Below are 25974 nucleotides of genomic sequence, written 5' to 3' on the forward strand. Positions count from 1 at the left end.
GCCCCTCCCCTGCACACGCACACACACACACACACACACACACACACACACACACTCTCTCTCTCTCTCTCTCTCTCTCTCTCGAAATAAAAATTTTTTTTATAAATTTAAAAAAGAATAAACAGATAGGGAACTGAATAGAGAATCCATAAATAGATGCATATATACACTGTCAATTAATTTTTGGTGAAGTACCAATGCAAATCAATGTGAAAATAAATGTATTTTCAACAAATGGTACTGGAAGTGGATAAACATTAAAGATATGGAAAAATATACTTGGATCCTTATCCCATACCATGCCCCCAAATGAATTTGTAGAGCACAAACATAAATGTAAAAGCTAAAAGTATAAAGCTTAGGGAAGAAAAATATAGAAGAAAAATCTTCACAGCCCCCAGCTAAAAAGTGAAAAAAGCAAGTGACAGACTTAGGATTCTATTCAGAACATAAGAAGACTACTTATAAATGAGCAATAAAAAAAAATAATAATAAGCATCCTAATTAAAAATGGGCAAAAGAATTGAAAACATACTTCACAAAAGAAGATACGCAGATAACCAATAGCACATGAAAAGGTGCTGAGTATCATTAGTTACAGGGAAACACAAATTAAAACCCCAATGAGATACCACCTCATACCCATTAGAATTGGGCAAAATAGAAACACCGAGGATGGATGAAGATGTGGACCAACCTGAACTCTCCTTTGTTGCTGGGACTAGCGTAAAACGGTACAACCAATTTGGAAAAGTCTTTGCAATTTCCAATAACGTTAACCATACATTGATTTTATGAGCCAGCAGTTCCGCTCCTACGTTTATTCCCAAATGAAGTGAAAGTGTATAGATACAAAAAAGTCATATTAGAATGTTTACTAGCAGCTTCATTCATAGTAGTCCCAGACTGGCAACAACCCAAATGTCCACCAACAGGAGAATAAACCAACTGTGGAATATTCATGCAAGAATATTACTATTCACCAATAAAAAGGAATGAACTAACGGTACATGTAGCAACATGAATGAATCTCAAAAACAACACGTGGAAGGTAAGAAACCAGACACAAAAGAGCATTGACTATATTATTCCATCAATATGAGGTCTAATGACATGCAAATAATCTGATGATAATCAGAATGGTGGTTATGTCTGGGAGGGGCTGATTAGAAAGGGACACATGAGAGAGCATTCTGGATTAATACAAACGTTCTCAATCATGATTTGGAGACATTGGCATGGGGTATACCTCTCTTAAAACTCATAGAATTGGGGCGCCTGGATGGCTCAGTCGGTTGAGCGTCCGACTTCAGCTCAGGTCACCATCTCACGGTTCGTGGGTTCCAGCCCCGCGTCGGGCTCTGTGCTGACAGCTCCGAGCCTGGAACCTGCTTCAGATTCTGTCTCCGGCTCTCTCTGCCCCTCCCCCACTCACGCTCTGCCTCCCCCACCCCCCCGCCTCTCTCTCTCTCAAATATAAAAAATAAACATTAAAAAAACTCATAGAATTTTATACTGCATTGTGTACATTTTACTATAAATTATACCTCAATAAATAACAATACGGAAGCACATTAAGAGATAACAGTCATTCATCAACATAAGCTTTTAACCTTATCAATTTTAAAAACTGAATAGAGAAGGAAGCAATGGTGTATATAGTCAAGTAGGAATTAGAAAGAATTCCTTCTAAATAAATGACTTCGGGGCGCCTGGGTGGCTCAGTGGGTTGGGCGTCCGACTTCAGCTCAGGTCACGATCTCGCGGTCCGTGAGTTCGAGCCCCGCGTTGGGCTCTGGGCTGATGGCTCGGAGCCTGGAGCCTGCTTCCGATTCTGTGTCCCCCTCTCTCTCTGCCCCTCCCCCGTTCATGCTCTGTCTCTCCCTGTCTCAAAAATAAATAAATGTTAAAATAAATAAATAAATAAATAAATGACTTCAAAAGTTTATATTCATAAAAATCCAGAAATAAAAGTCCAGATGACACCAACTGAATTAGTTAGAATGAGGTTTTGATACGAGTAACTGAGACTGAAGATAATAATGGCTTAATTTAAAAAAAAAAAAGTGTATTTCTCTGTTGCACAAAGAGCTGTGAGGGCAGAGCTACAAACTCCAAGGAGCCAAGTTCCTTCTAAATTCCTGTTCTGTGCCCTTAGCATTGTCCCTTGTGTCCCATATCACCCGCACAAGCTCCCGTCACCGTGCACACACTCCAGCCAGGAGAGAGCAAAGAGACCTGAAGAAGGGGCTTGTCCTCCGTTTAAGGACATTTCCCACAAATCACACCCAAGACTTCTGTTTATATTTTATGGGCCAGGACTTAGTGCCACACGAGCTTAGGCACACAGAACTTAGTGTCTCCCTTAGTGGAAGGCTTGGAAACACAGGCTTTATTAAGGGATGAGAGGTGTCAGAGGAGAGTTATCAGTCTTTACCCCAGTCCCCTTCTTTATCCACCTAAATAGTCACCTGGCACTTTCTTCTCACATGCAAAATGCTCTAATCTCCTCCTAAAAGAAAGGAACCTCAAAGTTTCAAGAACAGGGAAGGAAATCTGGAGCAGGGAAGTGCTCTGCATCTCTGCATCAGAACAAAGAGCCACTCTTGGGACCACAGATGATGCGGGACGTGAGCCAGCAGAGACCCAGGAAGCACTCAACCTGTCCTCTCGCTGAGTCTCAGCCCGGCACTCTTCGCAGGCCAAGGGAACCTGGTGCTCAAGGCTCTACATAACTCCAGGGGAAGCAGCACAAACAGGCAGAAAATAAGGGTTGCAGACTGGGTGCAGTGCCCTGACCTTTCTCTCGCTTCCACTCTCTCTCACTTCCTCCTCCCTAGAAGCAACGGCCAGCAAATTCAACTACAAAGGTCCCTGCAGAGCTGCTGGTGGCCATGAGGGGCACAGCAGCAGGACCCAAGAGCTAGAACCATCTGTGAAACTCGAGTCGAGGGCCCCCCCCTCCCTCTAGGGTTTAAAAAGCATCATGTGGGCGCCTGGGTGGCTCAGTTGGCTGAGCATCCGACTTCAGCGCAGGTATTGATTTTGCAGTCCATGAGTTCGAACCCCACGTCGGGCTCTGTGCTGACAGCTCATAGCCTGGGGCCCGCTTCGCATTCTGTGTCCCCCTCTCTCTCTGCCTCTCCTGTTTTAAATTTTTTTTTAATGTTTATTTATTTTTGAGAGAGAGACATAGAATGCAAGCAGGGGAGGAGCAGAAAGGGAAACACAGAACCTGAAACAGGCTTCAGGCTCTGAGCTGTCAGCACAGAGCCCAATGTGGGGCTTGAACTCAAAAACTGCAAGATCATGACCTGAGCCGAAGTCGGACATTCAACCGACTGAGCCATCCAGGCACCCCTAAAGAAATGTTTTAAAGCAACATCAACACACTCCTAAGTTAAATGTGAGATAACTTCTCAGTGTCCCCCACAGCCCAGACCAGGAGACGTACACAACACAAAAGCAACTCTTCAAACATTTATTCAGTTGACATCTAAGATTTCCACACTCAGTGCCTCCACACGACTTGGGGTGAGCCTGGATGTGGCCACTGGGTACTCAAGAAAGGGGGCCCCATCGCGGGGCTGCCCCAGCAGGATCCAGGTGGATCCACACTGGGTAGGGGGGAACTTCGCCCAGTCCCAGACACCTGGGTCAGATGTGGAACCCCCAGGCCTCGGACCTCAGCAGGGCCGTGGTGACACCGCCTGGCTCTGTCTGCACAATCACCAAGCTCACTCTCAGGTGAAAGCCTGAGGCCACAGCCAGGTCGAATGCTGTCTCACTGCTCACGAGGTCTCTTCTTTGGTAGAGGCTCTCCAAGGCATCAGGGAAGCACCGGGCTCCAGCTGGCAGGTCGGCTGGCTCTCAGGCTGGGATGCCTGTACTCCCTCCTTCCCGGCAGGCAGAGCGCAGCCAAGGTGTGGGTGTGGCCGAGGCAGGTGACTGGGGCATCAGGCTGGGACACTTTCAGGGCTCCGGGCTTACTGCCACTCTCTACTGGGTAGCTCTCTACGGGGTCAGTGGATCCCAAACAGCATTGGAGGAAAGGGCAATGAGGAGGAGGGGGAGGTTGGAGGACAGGCCTCGGGTGAGAGTCAAAAACAGGAGGGGAGTGGGCGGGGGTGATCACGGGGCCACGAGGATGCCCAGGGGCAGCACCAGGCACAGAAGTGGAATGAGGAACACCACTGGATACAAAGAGGCAGCCCGGTTTATCACTTCAACTATCCACTTAGAGTAGGCAGCAATGTCTGTATAAACTCCAGGCACATTTCCACGACCACAGCCTAAACCCCAGCTCACGAGTCCCACCTGGACCCATGTGTCCTTAAATTTACAGACCAAAGGGCCCCCAGAGTCTCCCTGTAGAAAGAGAAAGAAACAAACAGGCATGGAAGGCCATCCACGTCAGAGCAGGCTCACTGCCCTGCAAGGCACCAGGGGCTCAGGCACATGGGGACCTTCCCCCAGGCACCTATCAGGCCCAGCTTTCTGCAAATATGAGAACTAAGAACTGAAAAGTTAATGGGCAGGGGCACCTGGATGGCTCCATCGGTGGAGCATACAACTCTTGATCTTGGAGTTGTAAGTTCAAGCACCATGCTAGGTGTAGAGATTACTTAAAAATAAAAACCTTTTTGAAAAAAATAGAAAAGTTAATGGGAAAACTTTAATATCCTCAGGAGGATATTTTAACTGGTCACTGCCCAAACCACGGTGGCTGTGAAAACATTTGGAATATCACCTCTTCTTGGCAGCCCCCTCAATCCATCTATCTAGCTAACAGTTTCTCTAGGACTCCTAACCCATATAGCCAGCTGCCTCCATATTTGAAGATCCCCTCCCAGACATCCCGTATACCCCCACCTCACCCAGAGCACCGCACTGGGTGGGTCCTTCCCAGACCCACTCTGGTGGCCCCGCACCAACCAGCTCAGACAGAAACAGACAGCCCTCCTAACCTCTCCCAAGCCCCCTCCCTCAACAGCACTCAGTCACCCAGAGCTCATGATTCAATGTCGGACACACCTCCTTCACCCCCTCGTCCCCCCACATCCCGCTCGGGACTCAGCACCATCGCCTAGATGATGGAAACAAACGTCTAGCCCACAGTCCTGCCCAGACGGCGTCTAGAAACTTGGACCAGCACCCCAGGCCACGCGTACTCTGACTCCAACCCTCTTCTCTGGCCACATTTGCCACCTCACTTGGTCCAGACCTGGAAAACGTTCCCTAAACGTGACACGTTCCCTGGGACCTCTGAGCTGCTCCACATGCTGATCCCTCTCCCTACAATGCCGTTCTCTTTCCAAGAAACCCAAACACTCATCCTCTAGGAGTCCTGCAAGCACCCACGGGGGAACCTGGAGCTGACATCTTTGGACCTCACCTCATCTGTATAATCGCTACGATGTCTATGCCGCGGGGTTATGATGTGGCTTCACAGAGCTATTGGGGGTCAATACCCACACTGGCTCACACCGTAAGTGCCACAGAGGAGGAACTCAATTAAAGGGACTTCTGGTATTAGCGTTACCTGCCCCAGCTTCCCCACACCGTGGCGGTGCCCCCAGGCCAGCAAGGGCTGCTCCCCTCTGAAGAAACAGGCCAGGCCAGCTCAGGGGAGTCACAAGGGAGGAGGAGGCCGTGCCACTTGCGAATGAGGAAACTGGGAGGGAACAACCTCGATACAGAGGTAGGAAAGGGTCCATGAACTTACCTGACACAAATCCTTTCCTGCACCTTTATAGCCACAGAGCATTCCTTCCAATACGACATCCCTAGTTGTTTTCATGGCTTTCTGAATCATCTCATTACATTTTTCATGGTGGATGATGTCTTGGTCGACCTCATGGAGAACAGAGGTAATAAGGTCGCCACCTACAAGTAAAGAAACTCAGCAGTGGGTGGTTGTGCGCAGGTGGACAGTAAGCCCCTAAGCACCTAGAATCCCCTTTGAGAAAGGCAGGGCGGTGGGTATCGTCCCCATTAGACTCTGGAGGAAACTGAGGCCCCAAGTTGACACGGGGATTAAAAGGAGGTAAGAACTAAAACCAAGACAGGATAAAGAAGAACCGATCTGGACAGGAAGAGGCAAGGCCTTACCAGCCTGAGAAATGATCATCAGGCATCTGTTACCCTGAGTATCAGTGGTAATCGTGACAGGTATTCCGTGCAGCAGTAACGTATCCTTACTTTTGAGCAGGATCACAGACTCTTGAATGTGCCCCAGGGTTACCAGCCCAGACTCTTCCCAGAGGTGGGGGCCCTATAGCCTCAGCAACAGCGACCTTCTGGCTCTGCCTGTACTCAAAAGGACGGGAAGCTCCCTAACCACCAAGATACTTTCAGAGAGGGACAGCTCTGGCTGGCAAACCACTCCTCACCTGCTGAGCAGAAAGCCACCCTGAATAGAATTCCATAGCATCTGGCTCGGTCCCCAGGGAACCTAAAAAAAAAAAAAAAAACCCAAGCCAGCCAGGCATGGTCCCTCACGAATCTCCATAAAGAGATTTCACCCCTGTATTTCTTCTCCTGAGAGTAGCTCCAGTTCCCGGGACCGGTGCCTTTCCTAAATGGCTACCATGAAATATTTGTGTTGTAACAAAAGTCCTCAATCAGTGTCCCCAAGCCAATCAGGAACCATCACCCTGGCTGCTGCTAAACCGCTGTCCCCTCACCCCTCTGCCAGGCCGTCTGCTTCCCTGTCCCCCTCTTTAGCCTGTTTGCCTAATGCAGGGCTAAAGCTGTCTCCCTCTTCCTGAGTCGGCTTCCCGCCTCACAGTCTCACCATATTCTTCTTTTCTGCCCCAACCGGTCACCCAGCACGTGGTCCCAGCTTCCACCCGGAAAGTCTTCTGAGGGATGCATATAGGCTGGATGGTCATGGTGAAGTTTACAGGGTAGAGGAGCTGGAGAAGGGCAAGGTCCTTTTGAATGGTTCCAACTACTGAGAGCTGAGGGTGGACAATGATGTCTCGGACGGGGACCAACACACTTGTGATTTCTTTATAGACACTCCGATCTCCCATTTTGACATCGTAGTGGAAACGGCTGTGGGAGAGAAGAAGATGTGCCCCCTCACAGAGACCCCAGGAAGCATCCCGTGTGCCTTTTCCACACATGGCAGATGTCTCCCAGTATGGTCCCAACCTCCCTCGCCACTCTCTCCACTGGCCCAACACCAGGAATCCCTCCTTACCGACTCTCAAAACTGGTCTGCTCATCCAAACGATTGGTTTTGTTCTCGGAATTAGTATTCCTGGTAACCACACTCCCGGCGCAGACCCCGCCCATTTTTAGTGGGTATGCTTTGGCTGGGTTGGGTTGGGCTTGGGTTCTGCCAACTCGCCAGGGCAACAGAACCTACTAGGTATTTGAGGAGAGCAGGACTGGCTTCAAAACTCTCAAGTCTCAGGGTGCCTGGGTGGGTCGGTCTGTTGAGCATCCGATTCTTGATTTCGTCTCAGGTCTTGATCCTAAGGGGGGGTGGGATTGTCCCCCTCCCCCTTCCCCCCCCCACACACTGCCCAGGGTTCTGCGCTGAGCGTTGAGTCTGCTTGGGATTCTCTCCCCACCCCCCAACTGCCCCTCTGCCCCCTAGTGCACTCTCTTTCTAAAATAAAATTAAAAAAAAACCCAAAACCTCCACGCAAGTGACAAGTCTCCACTTGTCACTCCTCACCTTAAAATACAGTGGCCTGCAGTCAGTACCCACTGCTGTGTGATGAGGGAACCTCCGCACACGTGCTTGCCTCTGATCCTCACGCTCACCTGCCAGGGCCACTTCCCGTCTTCAGCCTCCTGTCCTCCCAAGATTTTCGCATTTACCTGGCCACACCCTGGGGTGAGAACAGCGCAGGAGGAAGAACCTCAGAGAAACAGGCCCTGCTCCCCAGGCTTCCCAGGAAAGGCCCAGGTGCCCCTTGGACACGTGAGAAGGCCACGGCCTCCTTGACTCCAGGACGGTGTTATGACGTCCCCAGGCCACGTACCCGCGAGGCCGAGTGGCATCCCGCTCAGACTCCACAAGCGGTGCTGCATTCCTCAGACCACACCCCGGGGGGGGGGGGGGGGGGGGGAGGGGGAGGGACCCTGGCTCCCCCCACACTCCCCAAGAGCGCTGGTTCCCACTCTGGTGCCTCAGCCACCTGCCCAGGGCCCCCAACGCCAAGTGTCACCTGGGATCAATCCCACCAACTGGGAGACTGGGACAGATTCTTGGGGCTCGGGGGGCGTAGACGGTCCCGCAACCCTCCACACGGTGGCATCGGGGTCCTCGTGGCCGCCTCCCAAGGGCGAAGGGGAGAGTGGGGATGGCGCCAACCTGCCCCGCGCCCCACTGAGCTGCGGCTGGAGGAGCAGGAGCCAGAGTAGGAGGCCCGGGGAGCCGCCAGTGGGGGACGCCATGAGCCGGCTGGTACGGCGCCCCCTCGCGGCTCCCCTCGCGGAGGCAGGTGGACGAGTCTGCGCATGCGCGCGAGCGACGGAACAAGAAGCTCCCGGATTGGGGGCCCCACTGGCGTGCCAAACGTCGCGCACTGGGTTCCACCGGGGCCCTCTCTCCACTCCGTGACCTGCCTTTCAGAGCGCAAGTTAAAGCCTACTGTAGCTAGAGGAAGAGAACATAAAACAACTTCTACCCCTAAGGAAGGAGCCAGATCAGACTCTCTCACCTATGCCGGGAGAGAGTCAAGATCACTGAGAAGGCCTCATCTCTGAGAGCCAAGAATATAGCACCTGCCAGACAGTGAGGCGCTGAGCCAGAAAAACAAAGAATGTCCCACCTCCTCCCTCCCCTACTAGACTAGCAAGTGTCCAGGAACAAGTAACCGCAGTTTACTGCTAAAGGAGGGATAAAAGCGTGGAAAGACGCCCTCTTTGACACATGAGCACAGAGAAGACTGTCCCGAGTGTGGAACAGACACCGAGAAACAATCCAACGAATCAACCACCACTCTAAGCAAAAAATAACAGAAGAATTTCAAGCCTGGTACACATGGAGGGTAACCATACAACAAAACTGGGCATGACTGTCTCGATACTCTCTACTAAAGAAAAGACGTGACCATTTCTTTTTTTGCTTTTTAATATTTTTATTTATCTTTGAAGGAGAGAGACAGACAGAGCATGAGCGGGGGGAGGAGCAAAGAGAGAAGGAGACACAGAATCTGAAGCAGGCTGCAGGGTCTGAGCTGTCAGCACAGAGCCCGATGCGGGTCTCGAACTCATGAACCCTGAGATCATGACCTGAGCTGAAGTTGGTCACTTAACCAACCGAGCCACCAAGGTGCCCCAAGACATGACCATTTCTGAGCACAGTGTTTACTTAAGTCTCTGTTTGCCTACACAGAATGACTAGTTTTAACAAAAAATGATGAGACACTCAATGAAAAGAAAATTAACAACATGGTGTCAAGAGACAAAGCAACCAACAGAACTAGATGCAGATATGACATGAGGTTTGGAACTATCACACAGGGAATCTTAAATACTCTGGTGAACATATTTGAAGACTCTAATTCAGAAGTCAATAAATGTTTTCTATAAAGAGCCAGAGAGCAAATATTTTAGGATTTTGAGATACAACTGAGGATATTATGTAGGCTTTTATATAAAAAGAAGAAAATTTTTCCATAAAAATATAGTAATAATCGGGGCACCTGGGTGGCTCTCAGTCGGTTGAGGGTCCGACTTCGGCTCAGGTCATGATCTCACAGTTCATGGGCTCAGGTCATGATCTCACAGTTCATGAGTTTGAGCCCCATGTCAGGCTCTGTGCCGACAGCTCAGGGCCTGGAGCCTGCTTCGGATTCTGTGTCTCCCTCTCTCTCTGCTCCTCCCCTGCTCACACTCTGTCTCTCTCTCAAAAATAAATAAAGATTAAAAAAAATTTTTTTAATTAAAAAAATATGTAGTAATAATAGTAATTGGGTATAATATTTTATCATACAAATCTACCAGTGAGAAGAATGGGATTATCTGGGGGGAGAATAACAATTTACCTAACTGGGTTTAAAATTAGTGTTCTCCAAAAATAAACTCAAAATGGATTAAAGACCTAAATGTGAGACAGGAAACCATCAAAACCCTAGAGGAGAAAGAAGGCAACAACCTCTTTGAGCTCAGCCACAGCAATTTCTTATTTGACACATCTCCAAAGGCAACAGAATTAAAAGCAAAAATGAACTATTGGGACCTCATTAAGATAAAAAGCTTCTGCACTGCAAAGGAAATAATCAACAAAACTAAAAGGCAACCAATGGAATGGGAAAAGATATTTGCAAATGACATATCAGATAAAGGGCTAGTATCCAAAATCCACAAAGAACTTAGCAAACTCAACACCCAAGAAACAAATAATCCAGTGAAGAAATGGGCAGAAGACATGAATAGACACTTTTCCAAAGAAGACATCCAGATGGCCAATAGACCCATGAAAAGATGTTCAACATCACTCTTCATCAGGGGAATACAAATCAAAGCCACATTGAGATACCACCTCACATGGATCAAAGTGGCTAAAATGAACAAATTAGGAAACTACAGAGCCTGGCAAGGATGTAGAGAAACGGGAACCCTTTTGCACCATTGGTGGGAATGCAAACTGGTGCAGCCACTCTGGAAAACAGTGTGGAGGTTCCCCGAAAAATTAAAAATAGAACTATCCTATGACCCAGCAACAGCACTACTAGGAATTTCCCCAAGGGATACAGGAGTGGTGATACATAGGGGCATGTGTACCCCAATGTTTATAGCAGTGCTTTCAACAATAGCCAAATTATGGAAACAGCCTAAATGCCCATTAACTGATGAATGGATAAAGAAGATGTGGTTTATATCTACAATGGGATACTACTTGGCAATGAGAAAGAATGAAATCATGCTGTTTGCAGGATCATGGATGGAGCTGGAAGGTATTATGCTGAGTGAACTAAGTCGGTCAGAGAAGGACAGATATCATATGTTTTCACTCATATGTGGATCTTGAGGAACTTACCAGAAGACCATGGGGGAAGGGAAGGGGAAAAAATAGTTATAAACAGAGAGGGAAGGAGGCAAGCCACAAGAAACTCTTAAATACAGAGAACAAACTGAGGGTGGATGGCGGGGGGGGGGCAGGGATGGGAGATGGGCATTGAGGAGGGCACTTGTTGGGATGAGCACTGGTTATTGTATGCAAGCCAATTTAACAATATACTCATAAAATAACAAAATAAAAAAAACTAGTGTTCTCTATCATCAAAATCAATTGCATATTTCTGTTAATGGTGATCTATAATATTTTATGCATTTAATTTTTAAAATGGCTTTTCATGCAGCGTTGCCAAATGCTGATATTAATCCATGGACCTATAGCTTCAAGCATATTCTTCCCTTGGAAGGCTTTAATGAGCTATTTTAAGTTTTTCTCTTGATACTTGCCTTTCATCATGTCATTACATTGCAAATTAATCACTTCACTGGAGTTGAGGTGCAAGCCCCTCGACTTTACAGTTAAATGGGTTTGAAATATGTAAATTTCCTTTGCGGCACTTACGCAGAGGTCCAGAAACTGCTTCTGGAATGATAGCAGAGAGCTCAGAAAATATATTCACTGCAAATTTGTGTGGGCATGCATATCTTGCTTAGTTTAACTTTGAACAGCACAAGAACTGTATAAAGCAGCTTGACATAACTTCTGATGCAAAAAACATTAGCTATCGTCCAAATGATTTGACTATAGCATAGACAGCAATAGAAAACTAATACAGGAATGAGAAAGAATAGAGAGGATACTGTTATAAGGTCCTTGCACTTCCTGAAAAGCAAATAGTATTATTTGAAAGAAAAGGGCAATTAATGAAAGATATATACTGTAAACTCTAGGGAAATCAGGAAAAACAGTTACATAACTATCAATAAGACCAGAGCAAAGACAAAATAGAATCATAAAAAATACTCCATTAATTTAAAAGAAAGCAGGAACAGAGAAAAAGAGAAACGAGATGGTACAAATAGAAAGCAATTGGCATGATAGATTTTAATCCAACAATATCAACACTTACACTAAAGGCGAATGTTCTATTAAATGAATTAATGCTTCTTTTTTTTTTTTTTTTAACGTTTATTTATTTTTGAGACAGAGAGAGACAGAGCATGAACGGGGCAGGGGCAGAGAGAGAGGGAGACACAGAATCTGAAACAGGCTCCAGGCTCTGAGCTGTCAGCCCAGAGCCCGACGCGGGGCTCGAACTCACGGACCGCGAGATCGTGACCTGAGCCGAAGTCGGCCGCTTAACCGACTGAGCCACCCAGGCGCCCCAATGCTTCTTTTTTTTTTTAAGTAGGTTCCACACCCAGCGTGGAGCCCAACATGGCACTTGAACTCACAACCCTGAGATCAAGACCTGAGCTGAGATCGAGAGTTGGACATTCAACCATCTGAGCCACCCAGGTGCCTCGAATGAAAGCTTCTATTATGTGAATTAAGACACTCAAACTGGTTTTTTTTTTTAAAAAACACAGCTCAAATATATAAAAACACAGCTTGGGGCGCCTGGGTGGCTCAGTCGGTTAAGCGTCCGACTTCGGCTCAGGTCATGATCTCACCGTCCGTGAGTTCGAGCCCCGCGTCGGGCTCTGGGCTGACAGCTCGGAGCCTGGAGCCTGCTTCAGATTCTGTGTCTCCCTCTCTCTCTGTCCCTCCCCCGTTCATGCTCTGTCTCTCTCTGTCTCAAAAATAAATAAACATTAAAAAGAAATGTTTTTTAAATAAAAACACAGCTTAAATATAAAAACAGGGAGGTTATAGGGAAAAGGATGGACTATGATATATGGTGCAAACACTGGCTAAACAAAGGAGTGGCTCTATTACCAACAGCCAAAGCCAACCTCAGAGCAAAGGATATTATCAGGGATAAGCAGAGACATTAATTACAGATGATAAACAAAATTCTAAATGCGTATGTACCTAAATACACCTAAACAACAGAGCTCAGAATTTACAGAGCAAGGAGAAAAAGACAACCTAACCAAAATTAGAATCTGGAACTTCAACATGTCTTTCTAAAAAACTGATAGAACGAGTACACAGAGAACTAGTAAGCATACATAAGATCTGCAAAATACTATCAATGAGTTAGACCTAATGGACATTTATAGATATTCTATCCTAGCAACAGCAGGATACACTTTTTTGCCCAGTATTTGTGAAACATAAACCAAGACAGACTGCATTATGGGCCATTAAAGAAGTGGTCATAAATTTAAAGAACTGAGACTATACAAATTACATCATGCAGATACAGATCATAACAGAAATTAGAATAACAGAAAAATGTCTTGAAAGTTGGCAAATGTTTCGAGTTTTTTAAAACTTGGAGTTTGGACTTCCAGAATGGCTTCGTGAAGAATCTGGTTGATTCTCCCTCTAGAGAAAAAGCTACTTAACTGGTGAAAGTTATTTTTTAAAAACCATGATGTCAGGTGTCTGGAAAAATCCTATGGGCATACAAAACACCGAGAAATATTTATACGAGAAAATCCACAAAACTTGGTAAGAACAGCAGGAGCCTATGGCATTTGAGCCCTAACCAGCTCTCATCCCCCCTCCTTAGCTCCATTTTATGGAACTCTGCTATGAATAAGCGGCCAAGACAACGGGATCTCCTTCTCCCCCAGCTAAGATTTCACCTCAGAAGAAGGAGGTAGCTCGTGTCTCTCCTTCCCCAAAGTCCATTTGCAGAAGCCCTGTTCCAACAGGCATGCCCAGGAGGACTGGAGCTCCCTTTCCACACTTTGCTCCTACTCACAGGGCAGAAGGTCAACCCCAGGCACAGAAGGCTGAGAGCACTGGGGCTTCGGGTGCCCCATCCCAGCTCACTCACAGGACACAGGTTCCGCCTGGGGAAGGGCCAGTGAGAAGCCCCATGGATTCCATCTGTTTCCCAGCGCCCACTCACGGATCAGGAGTTTCACTCGAGGAGAAGCAGGCTGCCCCCCCCCATCCTCGGCTCTGGTGCAGCAGCAGCACAAACATTCTGCCCAGGGGGACAGGCAGGCTGCAAGGGGGGCACTGCAGCTCTGTCTGAAATAACTGAATTTATTTGGAACAGACGTAGAGAAATTCGTGCCTCAGGGAGTTGTTTAAAACAGAGAGATCTTCCTGATTAGCAAGTAAGAGAGGGTTGATAGCTCCATAACACTGGCAGCGACAAGTGAAATGGTAGACCGGCTGGAAGTTTAACAGAGAAAACTAGTTCAGAAAACTAGAAAGAAAACTAGAGAGAGCCAGAAAGACCATGCACACACCACTGTGCACAAACTATGTCTTCTAGGGAGTGAATGGACAAGGAACTCCCAAGCTACTAGTCCCTGGCTGAACATGTAGGGGAAAAGTAAATTCCCTAAGCTGTGAAAGCAGTCTCCAAGATAAACACACATATTCAACAGTCAATAGCGAAAATAAAACTGACTAAAGGGGTTTACACATGACCATTGACCAATGAGTGGCTTATGCTGATTCAGGAATCAACCCTAAAATAAGGCGGGGGGGGGGGGTGCAGGAATCTGAGCGAGGATATCTCAGAGACTGCAAAATGGAAGGGAAATAGACTTCACAGAATTATCTTACCCAAGTCACTAAACAAATAAACAAATGACCAAACAAACGACATGACCATAAGTCCGGGGTGGGGCCGGGGGGCACAGAACCAGTGTCCAGATTCGCTACAATATATTACCTGCTGTCTGCCTTTCAGTGAAAAAATTGCAAGACCTGCAAAGAAACAAGAAATGCACAGGGAAAAAGGCAGATAACAAAAATTGTCCTTAAGGGGACATCTCAATTGAGATGCAAGAAAGCATTCCACAAAATGTAACACCTTTTCGTGATAAAAACATTCAGTAAACTAGGAATAGAGAGAAATGTCCTAAATATGATAAAGGCCATATATGGAAAACCTACAGTGAACATCACACTCAGTGGTGGAAGATTAAAAGCTTTCGCCGAAGATCAAGAACAAAACAAGGATGCCAACTTTCACCACTTCTATTCAACGTAGTACTGAAAGGTCTAGCCTCAGCAATTAGGCAAGAAAAAGAAATAAAGGCACCCAAATTGGCAAGAAGTAAAATTATCTCTGTTCATAGATGGCATGATCTTACCATAAAGGTTTCACAAAAAAGAAGAACCTGTTAGCAATAATAAACAAATTCAGAAAAGTTGTAGGATACAAAATCAACCACAAATATCTATTCTCTAATGCATACACGAACAGTGAACAATCAAAAAGGAAAGTAAGAGGGGCGCCTGGGTGGCTCGGTTGGTTAAGCATCTGACTCTTGGTTTCTGCTCAGGTCATGATCTGATGGCTTTGTGGGTTGGAGCAACATGGAGCCTGCTTGGGATTCTCTCTCTCTCTCTCTCTCTCTCTCTCTCTCTCCTCTCTCTCTGACACTCCCCCACTCACACTCTGTCTCTCTCGAAATAAATAAACTTTTTTAAAAAATGAAATTAAGAAAACAATCCCATTTACAACAGCATCAAAAAGAATACAAATACTTAGGAATAAATAAATTTAAGCAAGGAGGTGAAACAACTGTACAATGATAACTATAAAACACTGCTTAAGGAAATTAGAGACTTTAAGTAAACAGAATGACATCCTCTATTCATGGACTGGAAGACTTAATGCAGTCTTGTTAAAATGATAATATTATCCAACGCAATCTGAAGATTCAATGGAATCCTTACCAAAATCTCAGTGACTTTTTTTTGCAGAAATAGGAAAGCCTATTCTAAAATTCATATGGAAACTTAAGAACCCCAAATAGCCAAAACAATCTTGAAAAAGAAATCCAGGTTGGAAGACACATTTTCTGACCCTGAGGATGGCAGAGCACAGAGGAGTGAAATATAGGTCCTGGCTGTACCCACCGAAGCCATCTGACATCTGGACTCCTGAGGAACAGCCATCTACTAGTCTCCTTTATACTCAGAGCCACATGACATCAGTGTTCTGTTCCCTATCACAAAGCCTCTTCTGATTGTCACAGACATTCTTTTGACTTCCCCTTCTGGAGTCTGTGTATGACCCTCCCGGTCCCCACATCCACATCCAGGTTCCATCTGGGGACAAAGCCTTCTGCCCCTACCCCGGGGCGGGGGGGGGGGCATCAAAGGTACATGATGGAGATACCTCTCATCAAGTCTCTTTTGAAAATTTAAATTCTCATTTTTATGAGGGGAAAGTAGGAAAGTGGGGAGAAGAAGAAAAAGCAGGGGAAGGAGGGAATTAAATGTGAAGAGTGGGGAAGGGAGGGGAGAGGAGGGAAGGTAAAAGGGGAAAGGAAGGAGGTGAGGAGAGCATAGGGAGGCAAGGAGAAGAGAAGTGGAAGGAGGGAAAGAAAGGAAGAAACTGAGTCATATGCAGGTAGGAAGATACAGAAGGCACTTGCCTTCCAAAACAAATCCAAATGAACCAACTGAAAAATTAATAAAACTATAAGAAAATAGACTAAGAGGGCTGGGAGAAAAGATCAATATACAAAGTCAATAACTTCTATCCTGCAGCAATCACAAATTAGAAAATATAATAGAAAACAAGCGATTCCACTAATGATAGCCACGCACATTTTTAAAAATACCTACGAAATGGGGTATCTGAGTGGCTCAGTTGTTAAGCAACTGACTTCAGCTCAGGTCATGATCTCATGGTTCATGAGTTCAAGCCCTGCATCGGGTGTTCACAAGAATTCTCTCCCTTTCCTCCCTCTCTCTCTCTCTCTCTCTCTCTCTCTCTCTCTCTCTCTCTCCCCCTCACTCACTTGTATCCTCTCTAAAAAAATAATAATAAACAAACAAACCTAGGAACTGACATTACACCATTAGCCCAGGACCCTCTGACCCTTTCCAATCCCTCCCCTCCTCACTAAAGGGGCTCCAGCCTCACTGGCCTCCTTGATGGGCCTCATGACCTCCTGCCTCCTGGCCTTTGTACTGGCTGCTCCCTCTGTCCCCAGATATCCAGAGAGTTCATTTCCTCACCTCCTAGGTCTATACAAGGGTTGGCAAACTTTTTCTGTAAAGGGCCAGATACTAAATATCTTAGGCCCTGTGGGTCAAGAGACAAAATCAAGATTATACACATACTTAAATAGAACAGAGAAAACAAACTTCCACAAAATATTTATTGATGAAATTCAAAATATAATCACAACTGGGGTGCCTGGGTGGCTCAGTCGGTTAAGTGTCCAACTTCGGCTCAGGTCATGACCTCACAGTTCGTGGGTTCAAGCCCCATGTCAGGCTCTGTGCTGACAGCTCAGAGCCTGGAACCTGCTTCGGATTCTGTGTCTCCCTCTCTGTCCTTCCCCCACTCATGCTCTGTCTCTCTCTCTCTCTCTCAAAAATAAATAAGCATTAAAAAAAATATGTATATATATATATAAAATAAATAAAATTTAAAAAATAAAAAATTTTTAAAAATTAAAAAAATATATATACACATATATATATAATCACCACTGAGTACTATTTTTTTGTCTTTATTTTTTGGTAATACAGGTTTACAAAGGAGAAAGAATGGAGTTCTTTTAAGGGGATACCATCAGTGTTAAGTGTTCCGGATCGTGGAATTGACTGCAAATGCTCTTCTGTAAGAACCACTCTCAGCTCAGAGGTGGCAGGCCAGATTTGGTCTGTACTCAAATGTCACCTCCCCGATGAGGCTCTCCCAGGATACCCTCTCAAAAGCTGTGCCCTCCACCCAGTCTTCCCCCCTTATCCTTTGATGATCTATGCTGCACTATGTATTTTACTCACGTATACATCAACCGCCCTCCCCTTTCACGTCTAAACGTTCCGCCTGCAGGTTCGTCTTGCCACTGCTATAGTCCCAGCCCCTGGGACACGTCTGGCACCTGGTAGGCACTTGATACACCTCTGAATGAAAACACAGAATCCTAGCGCAAGAACGTAGATAACTCTCAAGTGCTTAGAGAAGTGCCTGGCTTGTGCTGTGCTCAAGAAGTATTAGTCACCGTTATTGTCACTTGCAGGAGGGGCCCAAGCATCTGGATGGTGCAGGCCCCAGAGCCGACAAACCAAATTTCTAGCCACCAGCCACCGCCATGTCCTGCCTACCTGCCTGCGGCATCTCCTCTCTCTGTCTCCCTGCTCCCTCTGCGGCCCCTAGTCCCTGTCCCTCCACTGGATCCTGCGTCCCCCTCTGGCTCTCTCGGTCTTTGTCCCTCGTTTACGGAGGGGACTTCAGGACCAGCTCCCAGGGCTCCTCGCCCCTCAGGCAGAGGCCCCACTCACTACGCAGATGCCTTAGCTCCACTCTCCTCCATTCTGTCCCCCACCCCACCCCCTCAGTGCCTAAAGATTCTGGCCCCCATGTCTCCACGTGACTCGGTGCACCTCTCTGCTGACCCTTCACTGAGCACTGTGACTCTGCCAGGACACCTGACTTGTCCCTATCTACCCCAGGCCGCCAATTCCCCAGGCCCTACCCCTGCCTCGGCCACCCTGCTCCAAGAAGCTCAGGCCTGATCCCTGCCCCCCAGCTTCTGAGAGCCCCTCCCCCTGCCCTCGGGAAATTTCTCGTTGCTGGGGTACATCCGCTCTCCCTCGCCGGTCCCCTCTCTAATCCCACAACAGCCCCGTCCTACAAGAGAGGAAATGCCAGGTGAGGGGTCGAGCACTTTGCCACACAAGGAGGCAGGGGTGAAGCAGGACCCTGGGCAGGGCTGGAAAGGGCTTCTGGCAGTACAGCAGACAGAAAGCGACGGCAGACAGAAAGATGGACAGATTTTTGGGTGAGCGGCAGCAGAGCTGGGACTAGAAGCCGGAGCCCCTCCTCCCCGCCCGACTTCTCCGCAAGACCAGGCGTCAGGGGCTCACCCGGGAGCCGGCTCCCGCCCCCTGGCCCAGCGCCAGCCGTCATCCCCGTGAGGTCAGCCACCGGCCCGCGATTTCGGGGAAATACCAGCTCCTTATTAAAACCAGGCGGTGGTCAGGCCCCTGCTGCTTTCCCAGTAGAAACTAGGGTGTTTGTTCCGAGAGCGACGAGAGTGGGCAGGGCCTGGCCAGCGCCGCGGGCGGGAGGCGGGAGCCGCAGCACCTACCTGGCCGGGGGTCCGGGCGTCCCGGGGAGCCGGGCAGGGGGAGGGGGCGCACCCCGAGGTGTGGGCCGGGGCCGCGGTGGGGGGCGGGGGAAGCACACAGCACAGGAAAGCGGAGCCGACCGGGGAGGAGGGGCGTGGGCTGGTGACCGGGAAAGCACGCGGGAGCCGGCGGGACAGCCCCCCCCCCCCCCACCCGCGGCGGCTCCGACCGCGGGCGGGGGGCCTGAGGCCCTCCCCTTCCGGGCGGGCGGTGCGCCCCGAGCCGCCCGCCGCTCCCTGCAGGGGGCGCCCGAGGGCCGCGCTCCCGGCCGGGCCGCCGGCATCTGGAGCGAGTTAGGCCGGGGAGGCCGGCGGGCGGCGGCGTGAGCTCATCCCGGCCCGCCCGCTGCGGTCCCGGCGCTGGAAGCGAACGGAACAGAAGCGCCGCGCCGCGGGCCGATCGGGGCAGCGCGGCGGGAGCGCGACTCCGCCCGGAATGTGGGTGCGAGTGGAGAGGCGGTGTTGTGTGTGTCGCTGGCGCGCCGCCGAGGCAGGGCTGAGTCCCGGGAGCCGGCCGCCAGCGTGTGTCGCTGTATGTCACCGCGTGTCGTGGCTTGTGAGGGTGTGTGTGTGTTCCCGTGGGGCAAACACCGCGTGTGACAAGTTACGCGCATCCCAGCACACAGTCTTCATTCTACCAAGTGCAGAGAGGGGAGAGGGCCGGCTGGACCGCACAAAGCTGGGTCTCCTGGCTCCCTGCCACTGATCCCCTTCTCCGTGTGTGTGTGTGTGTGTGTGTGTGTGTGTGTGTGTGTGTGTGTGCGCGCGCGCGCGCACGCAGAACAACGAGCCCGCCCACCGTGCCCCACAGTGCCGGCGTCCACCTCCCCTCTGCCCACACACAAACTTACCCTTCCCGGTCACTGCCCCAGGCCCCCACCCCTGCATCCTCAGGCCCTCTCCTCCTTCAGGAGAGGAGAGACCACTTCACACCCACTTCACACCGGGGTCACGGTCACAGCTAACAGTGACACACAGAGACCACACGAGGAGACCTTCGTATAAGAAACTCCTTCTTGTTAGCAGGGCTCCCAAGTGGGAGAACCCACAGGCAGGTTGCAAGGTAGTTAGCAGCCTAGAGAGGTCCCTTGGGGAAATGCACTCATCCCTGCCAGCCCGGGGAGGGGGGAGCAGGAGAGGCTGGAGGTCACTGAACCCTGCAATGGGCCCTGGGGTTACTGCACAGGGTCTGAAGGGCCTCCAAGGCCCCAGCACCCGCAGGGCCAGGAGCCAGGGTGGGGAACATGGCATTGTGGCCATCCCCAGACACAGAGTGGGGAGCTGGAGCTAGAGGAGATGTCTCTGAGCATCCAGGGCTCCCCTGACCCATCAGGCTGGTCCCGGCCTTTGACCCTCACCTAAAGGATCAGCTGTGCCAGCTTTGGGTATCTGTAGCCCCAGCTGTGCTAGAGACCTTAGGGGGGTAGCCCTGGCCACCCAGCACCTACCAGCCTTCCTCGCGGGGCTTGCAGCATTGTTATGCTCCCATCCTCCTCCCTTCACCCCACAGCTGGGCAGTGGCTCTGAGACAAGGACCCTGCCTGCAAGATGGGGCACAGGAGTCTGTCCCCCTTCCTCACCAGCTGTTGCTCCTGGGGCCCAAAGTACACGTTTGCAAAGGGTTGGCCAAGAGCTCCAGGCCTCTGAGTCACCTCCGGGCCTCCACCTGTGAGACGAAAGGATGCCCTGACCTGGCTACGCCTCCACACAGAGTGTAAACTCTAAAAGGACAGGCATCTACTGTAGCCAAAGGGGTCCTCAGCTCCCAGGACACAGGCTCAGCTCTCAAGACACTGGGGCAAGCTGGGTGAGGGTGTTTTTTTTTTGTTGTTGGTGTTGTTGTTTTTAACTGGAATGACTCTGGTTTGTATAACCAGAGCTTCCAAATTACTTAGCAAAACATGTTTGCTTTTTAATTAACATGTGCTTGCAAACAATGGTTTTAATTAAAGTGGGTGGGGGGAGGGAAGGGACGTGGGGGAGAATATTTCAAGGAGCTCCAAGTCCTGGGCCAGACTTCTTAAAAATAAAGTGGCAGCTTTGCCCCAAGCCAGCAGAAGCTGGGAGGCCAGGCTCTTTGGGAAGCTCCAAGAACACCCCTACCTGCCTCCACCCCTCTCCAGCTCCTTTGTTGAGAATTCACCGTATTGCTGATGGTTAAGTTGCTCACGTACCTACTGTTCCCTGGGCCCCCTGGGAAGGGGTGGTCTTTTAGAAGGCCATTTTGCAGATAGATGGAGCGGGGTCCACCAGATAAGAAAGAGGGGACAGCATGAGTGGAGACGTGAGAGTGTGGGCTTTGTTGGGGGAATATTAAGTTCACCGGGGAGGGAGAGAGCAGAGGTGGGGGAAGGTGACCTGTGAAAAAGCCAGATTCCCCAGACTGGTGGACTGAAAGGGTAGTGCTGGACTGGGAGGCACTGATGTCCAAGTCCCAAGGAGAGGTGAGCTGGGGCCAGGGTGGAAGGCTGCTTGGGCAGAGGGATTGGTGGAGGAAGGGGAGGGACTGTGGAGACTAGAAGTCAGGAGGTGGCCTGGAATCAGGGGCCTGGGGCTTGCTGGTCAGAGGCGGCTGCTGCAGGTTTGGTGGGATCCAGCAGGGGGCAGCGTGGGCCCCCTCATCCTGGATGCACCCAATCAGTGCTCTGTTCAGGAAGAGTGAGAATGAAGAAAGAGATGGTCCCTCCAAGTCAGCTACACTTTCTCCCTTTTCTGACTTTTAGAGCCAATACTGGAGTGCAGCCCAGGGTCAGAGGTCAGCACCGGGATGGGACAGTGCCCCCACCCCCTCTCACATGCAGACAAAGGGAGATTGAGAGGAAGGTTTTGGGGAATAAGGGCACCCACCGCCAAGGCTCGGGTCAGGTGGCCCCTGGCTCCAGATCCCGGGGGCCCCACCAGGACCCTGTTTCTCATTAGGGGCCCTCTAGCCTCCCCCAGCCTGCGCCCCCACATGAAACGTGCCTCCCTGTACTTAATTCATTACGCCAGGCAGGGTGGGAGGCCCAGCGGGTGGGGGTTATTTTTTTCCCCTGAGCTCAGACATTCCTCGCTTTATTATTCTCCACATTTCAAAGCAGCTGTCGCCTCCCGCCGCCCCCCACCGCCCCCAGCCCGAAGCTCAGAGTCCAGAAGGGGCCTCTCCAGGGTTCAGAACGGCAGAGGCTTCCACACCTCCAGCCCAGCACAGGAGAGAGACTGAGGCTCGGAGCTAGAGCTCCAGGACAACCTGCAGGGACCTCCCCCCACAGTCTGCACCTGAACTTACCTCCCCCCAAGCTTGGATCCCCGCTGCCCTGTCACCCTCTTGTAACACTGTCTTCCCTGTCTCTATTCACCCTCTCTGGGCTACCTTCCACACTGGTGACCTCAGAGGCCCCCTCTACAATGCAGAGCCGGCCCTGGCGTCTCCTGCCTGGAGCAGGTGCTAGAACAGCCCTCAGGGGCCCCGCCCTGCTCAGGGCATTAACAAACCGAGCTCTGGCTGGGTCAGCAACCTTACAGAGGGCAAGGCCCATCCTGGATCAAGGGATCAGCCCAGAGGATGGCAGGGCTGGGGTCAGCCTAGAGAGTCACCTAGAGGCCAGGCCGGGGAGCAACAGTTCTAAGGACGCAGTTTTGGAGAACTAGGGAGGCCATGGACAAACTGTTGTCCCACATCAGGAAGCTGCCCACTCAGCAGAGACGCCTCAACAGGGGGTGAGTTTCCTGTTGCTGGGGGTGTTCAAGCACACAGCAGCTCATCAGACTCGCCCTGGAAGAAAAGAGGTTGGCCCAGGTGTCTGAGGCCCCTTCCTGCCCAACTTTGAGGTCGGAACCCAAGGCCGGCAGGGAAGGCATCCATTCCAGATGAATGGAATTAGAGGTCCCTCCTCACTCGCTCCGGGATGGCAAGACGGGTCTGGAAGCATAGGCCGAGCTATAAGGACAGGACACTTGGGAGCGGGGCCAAGACCAGAGCAGGACCTGGCAAAGGCATTTTCCTTGTCACCTCACCACAGTGTCCTGGCGCCTGGGGGAGAGCTGGGAGCACAAGCAGGTGATGGTTGTGTCCCGATGAGTTAAATTGGGTCTGACCCAGGCCCTGGTCCCCGAGCTTGCAGGCTTCAGGGCCTCCACCTAAAAGAGGGACTGTGACCTCAGGGGAAACTGAGGCAGGAGCCTAGGCGGGGCAGGCAACCCTGGGGGTGCTGAGGACTGAGTGTGGAAGCCACTCTTTTTTCTGTTTTAATGTTTATTTATTTTTGAGAGAGAGAGAGAGCACGGAGAGAAGGGGACAGGGGATCTGAAGCAGGCTCCTCAATGATGACAGAGAGCCCGATGCGGGGCTCAAACCCACAAACCGCGGGATCATGACCTGAGCCGAAGTCGGACGCTCAACCGACTGAGCCCCCCAGGCGCCCCTGGCGGCCACCCCTGATACTGTCTCGCCGCTGCTGACCCGAGAGCCAGGCATGTCCACCCTACGTGTGGGGCTTGATGACCGGATCCTCAGATTCTTCAGAGGGTCAGAGTCACTCTGTGGTGTGGCCCTGGAGGGTTCGCGCCTTCCACCCAAGCCTAGGGGCCCAGGGCCTGCCCACACCCCCAGCTCTACTCTTCAGACCTACCCCAGGGACCCCCTTACTACAAGGAAGGCACCCTCTGGGGCATGGACTGCACAGAGCCTGAGCTCCTGAGAGACGGAGAAGCTACTAGTTAGTCCGGAGCTGGCTTAACCTGGAGCTGTGGATCTGGGTGTGTGTCCCTCCTGGGGGCTCCCAGCCCTGGGCCCCTTTACTCAGATCAGGCCGTGCAGAGGGAACCCCTGAAGCTCCTGGGATGTGCTCAGCCTCCCCCCTCATCTGTCCCTCAGCCCTGAGCACTGTTTCTCTTCCCCGAGTTAGAAACCATTGAACATGTGCCGTCCTGTCTCTGCAGCCACCATCCCACCCCTGTGCTGCAGCTAGAGACAAGGGGCTGTGGCCACTGGCTTCCCACTCCCAGCTGCAGGTGGGAACAGGTATAGGCATCCAAAGGTTTGGGGACACTCCGAATCACAGGGTCCCAGAGTCTGCAATGAAGGGAATGGAAGCGTCTTCCCCCTGCCAACCCTGTGTGCCCCCTCCCCCAGCCCCAGCCCCGTCAGTGCCCTTTTGTCTTAAGGGCTCAGCTGCATTGCCCCTGCCAAGTCTCCACTCCCTGCTCCGTTCCAACTGGCAGGGCCAGGCCTCTGTTAGCCATCACAGAGGGAGCATAGGCATCTGATGATGACAGGACAGGTGGATGAATGAATGAGTGAATGAATGGATGGATGGATGGATAGATGGATGGATGGATGGATTACAATGAGCCTTAGACCTAGAAAGGCTAGGCCTCATTCAAGGGTTTCTTTCCAGGGGTTGGGGGAGATGTTGATTGCAGATTTTCTCTGTGAGATTTTCTCAAAACCTAAAAATTGACTTGTAAGGTCTTATTTTGCCAACTAAAGACATGAAAACAACAGCCACCAGCTACCATCAGCATTGTTTTGTAAACAAAAGGATATTCTCAAGACAAAAAAAAAAAAAAAAAAAAAGGAGGCCACATGAGATCTTGGAAGCAAGACAAGCAGGCCTTAAAGATGGATAAATTGAGCTTCATGGAAAGGCCATGGGCCACCAACGTGGGCCTTACTTTTTTCTCATGAAAACGTTCTTGGATATTGTCACAAGCTGGGCCCTGGGGCTTGGGGACACCCCAATGCTTCCAAACTCTACCAGCACAAGAACCCCTTTGGCAGCCTTCCTGACTAGAATGGGTTTCCCTGTGCTTGCACACCCCTGGGGGCAAGGTGCTCACTACCTCTCCCAGTTAGCTCCAGAGCTGGGGCTGTCATTCTGGAGCACCTTTAAGTGGCTTCTAGGCTCACCATGGAAGGAAGGGAGGGGAAAAGACCAGAAGACGAATGAGGTGAGGTAGAAGAGATGCTGAGGGGAGGGAAGATCGAGGCCTCCAGACCCAGGGTATGGGACTGGTGGGGGAAAAGGGGAGCTCATCATATTCAGCTGGACCAAAGTATAAAAATCAGAAAGTTGGCCAAGACCTAAGACTTCCCAAGGGCCACTGTCTTCCCTTCTCTGGAGTTCCAGAGTCTTCCGACATTCCACCCCCAATCCTCTAGAAAGGCTCTGGCATGCTCATTCCCACCAAGACCTCCCCGGATAGGTGGGTGAGGTACCCAGACCTATAGGCCAGAGAAGGGAACACAGATTGGAAGAAAACTGTGGAGTCCCAGGCGTCCTCTGCTAGGCAGGGGAAGAGGGGGCTGGCAGGGGCCCCCTCCCAGCCCTGACCTTCTAGGCCCTCCCCTGTCCGAGGGGCCCTGGGCCCTGGCTGCTGAGACCGGAGGGGGCATGTTGGGCGGTCGGCCCCAGGGAGCCTCATGTACACACACTCACACACTCCCCACATTCCAGCTGTGCTCTGTCAGTGTTTGGGCAAACCAGGATTGTGCGGCTTTGGGAAAGCGGGAACAAATAGCCCCCAAACTTGGGTGAGGGCGGGCCTGGGGCTGGGTGGAAGGGACCTGGGAGAACCCCAGGGAGCCACTTCTGTGCGGGGGTCACCGGGTTCAAGGTCTGGGGTTTTCCTGCTGTTCTCTGAGGCGACCAGGCCGGCAGTCCTGGGGTGTGGCTAGGCCGGCACCCACAGGCTCCTCTGCGCCCCCTCCCCTCAGCACTCCCCACCACCCACAGCTTCGGGACGGACAGCAGAGCCTCCAGCCTGGTGTCCCCCAGCACATACTTTCACAGCAATGAGGGCTGCCTGTCACACCCGCCACCGCCTGATTTCTTT

At 50.6% G+C, this 25974-nt stretch overlaps 1 protein-coding gene across 7 annotated transcripts in view; it reads right to left on the bottom strand.

The window, feature by feature from the left end:
- PRSS43P (serine protease 44) overlaps positions 1–19024 on the bottom strand; it is a 35096-nt gene extending 16072 nt beyond the window's left edge. The window contains exons 1-5 of one of the 7 annotated variants that reach the window (XM_053897082.1): positions 8333–8678; positions 7691–7847; positions 6797–7059; positions 5726–5886; positions 3468–4368 (exon numbers count right to left, since the gene is read on the bottom strand). In XM_053897082.1, coding sequence (XP_053753057.1) covers positions 4132–4368; positions 5726–5886; positions 6797–7059; positions 7691–7847; positions 8333–8480 — 966 coding nt within the window. In that variant the 5' untranslated portion in view covers positions 8481–8678 and the 3' untranslated portion in view covers positions 3468–4131. Of the gene's footprint in view, positions 1–3467; positions 4369–5725; positions 6310–6392; positions 6751–6796; positions 7060–7690; positions 7848–8332; positions 8704–18895 lie in introns of those variants that run through there. The other 6 variants (XM_053897081.1, XM_053897083.1, XM_053897079.1 and 3 more) reach the window with 6 other exon arrangements.
- Between the last annotated feature and the right edge of the window lie 6950 nt (positions 19025–25974).

Source organism: Panthera pardus, unplaced genomic scaffold, assembly GCF_024362965.1.
Source record: "Panthera pardus isolate Hobbes unplaced genomic scaffold, ASM2436296v1 HiC_scaffold_8, whole genome shotgun sequence".
NCBI classification, from domain to species: Eukaryota; Metazoa; Chordata; class Mammalia; order Carnivora; family Felidae; genus Panthera; species Panthera pardus.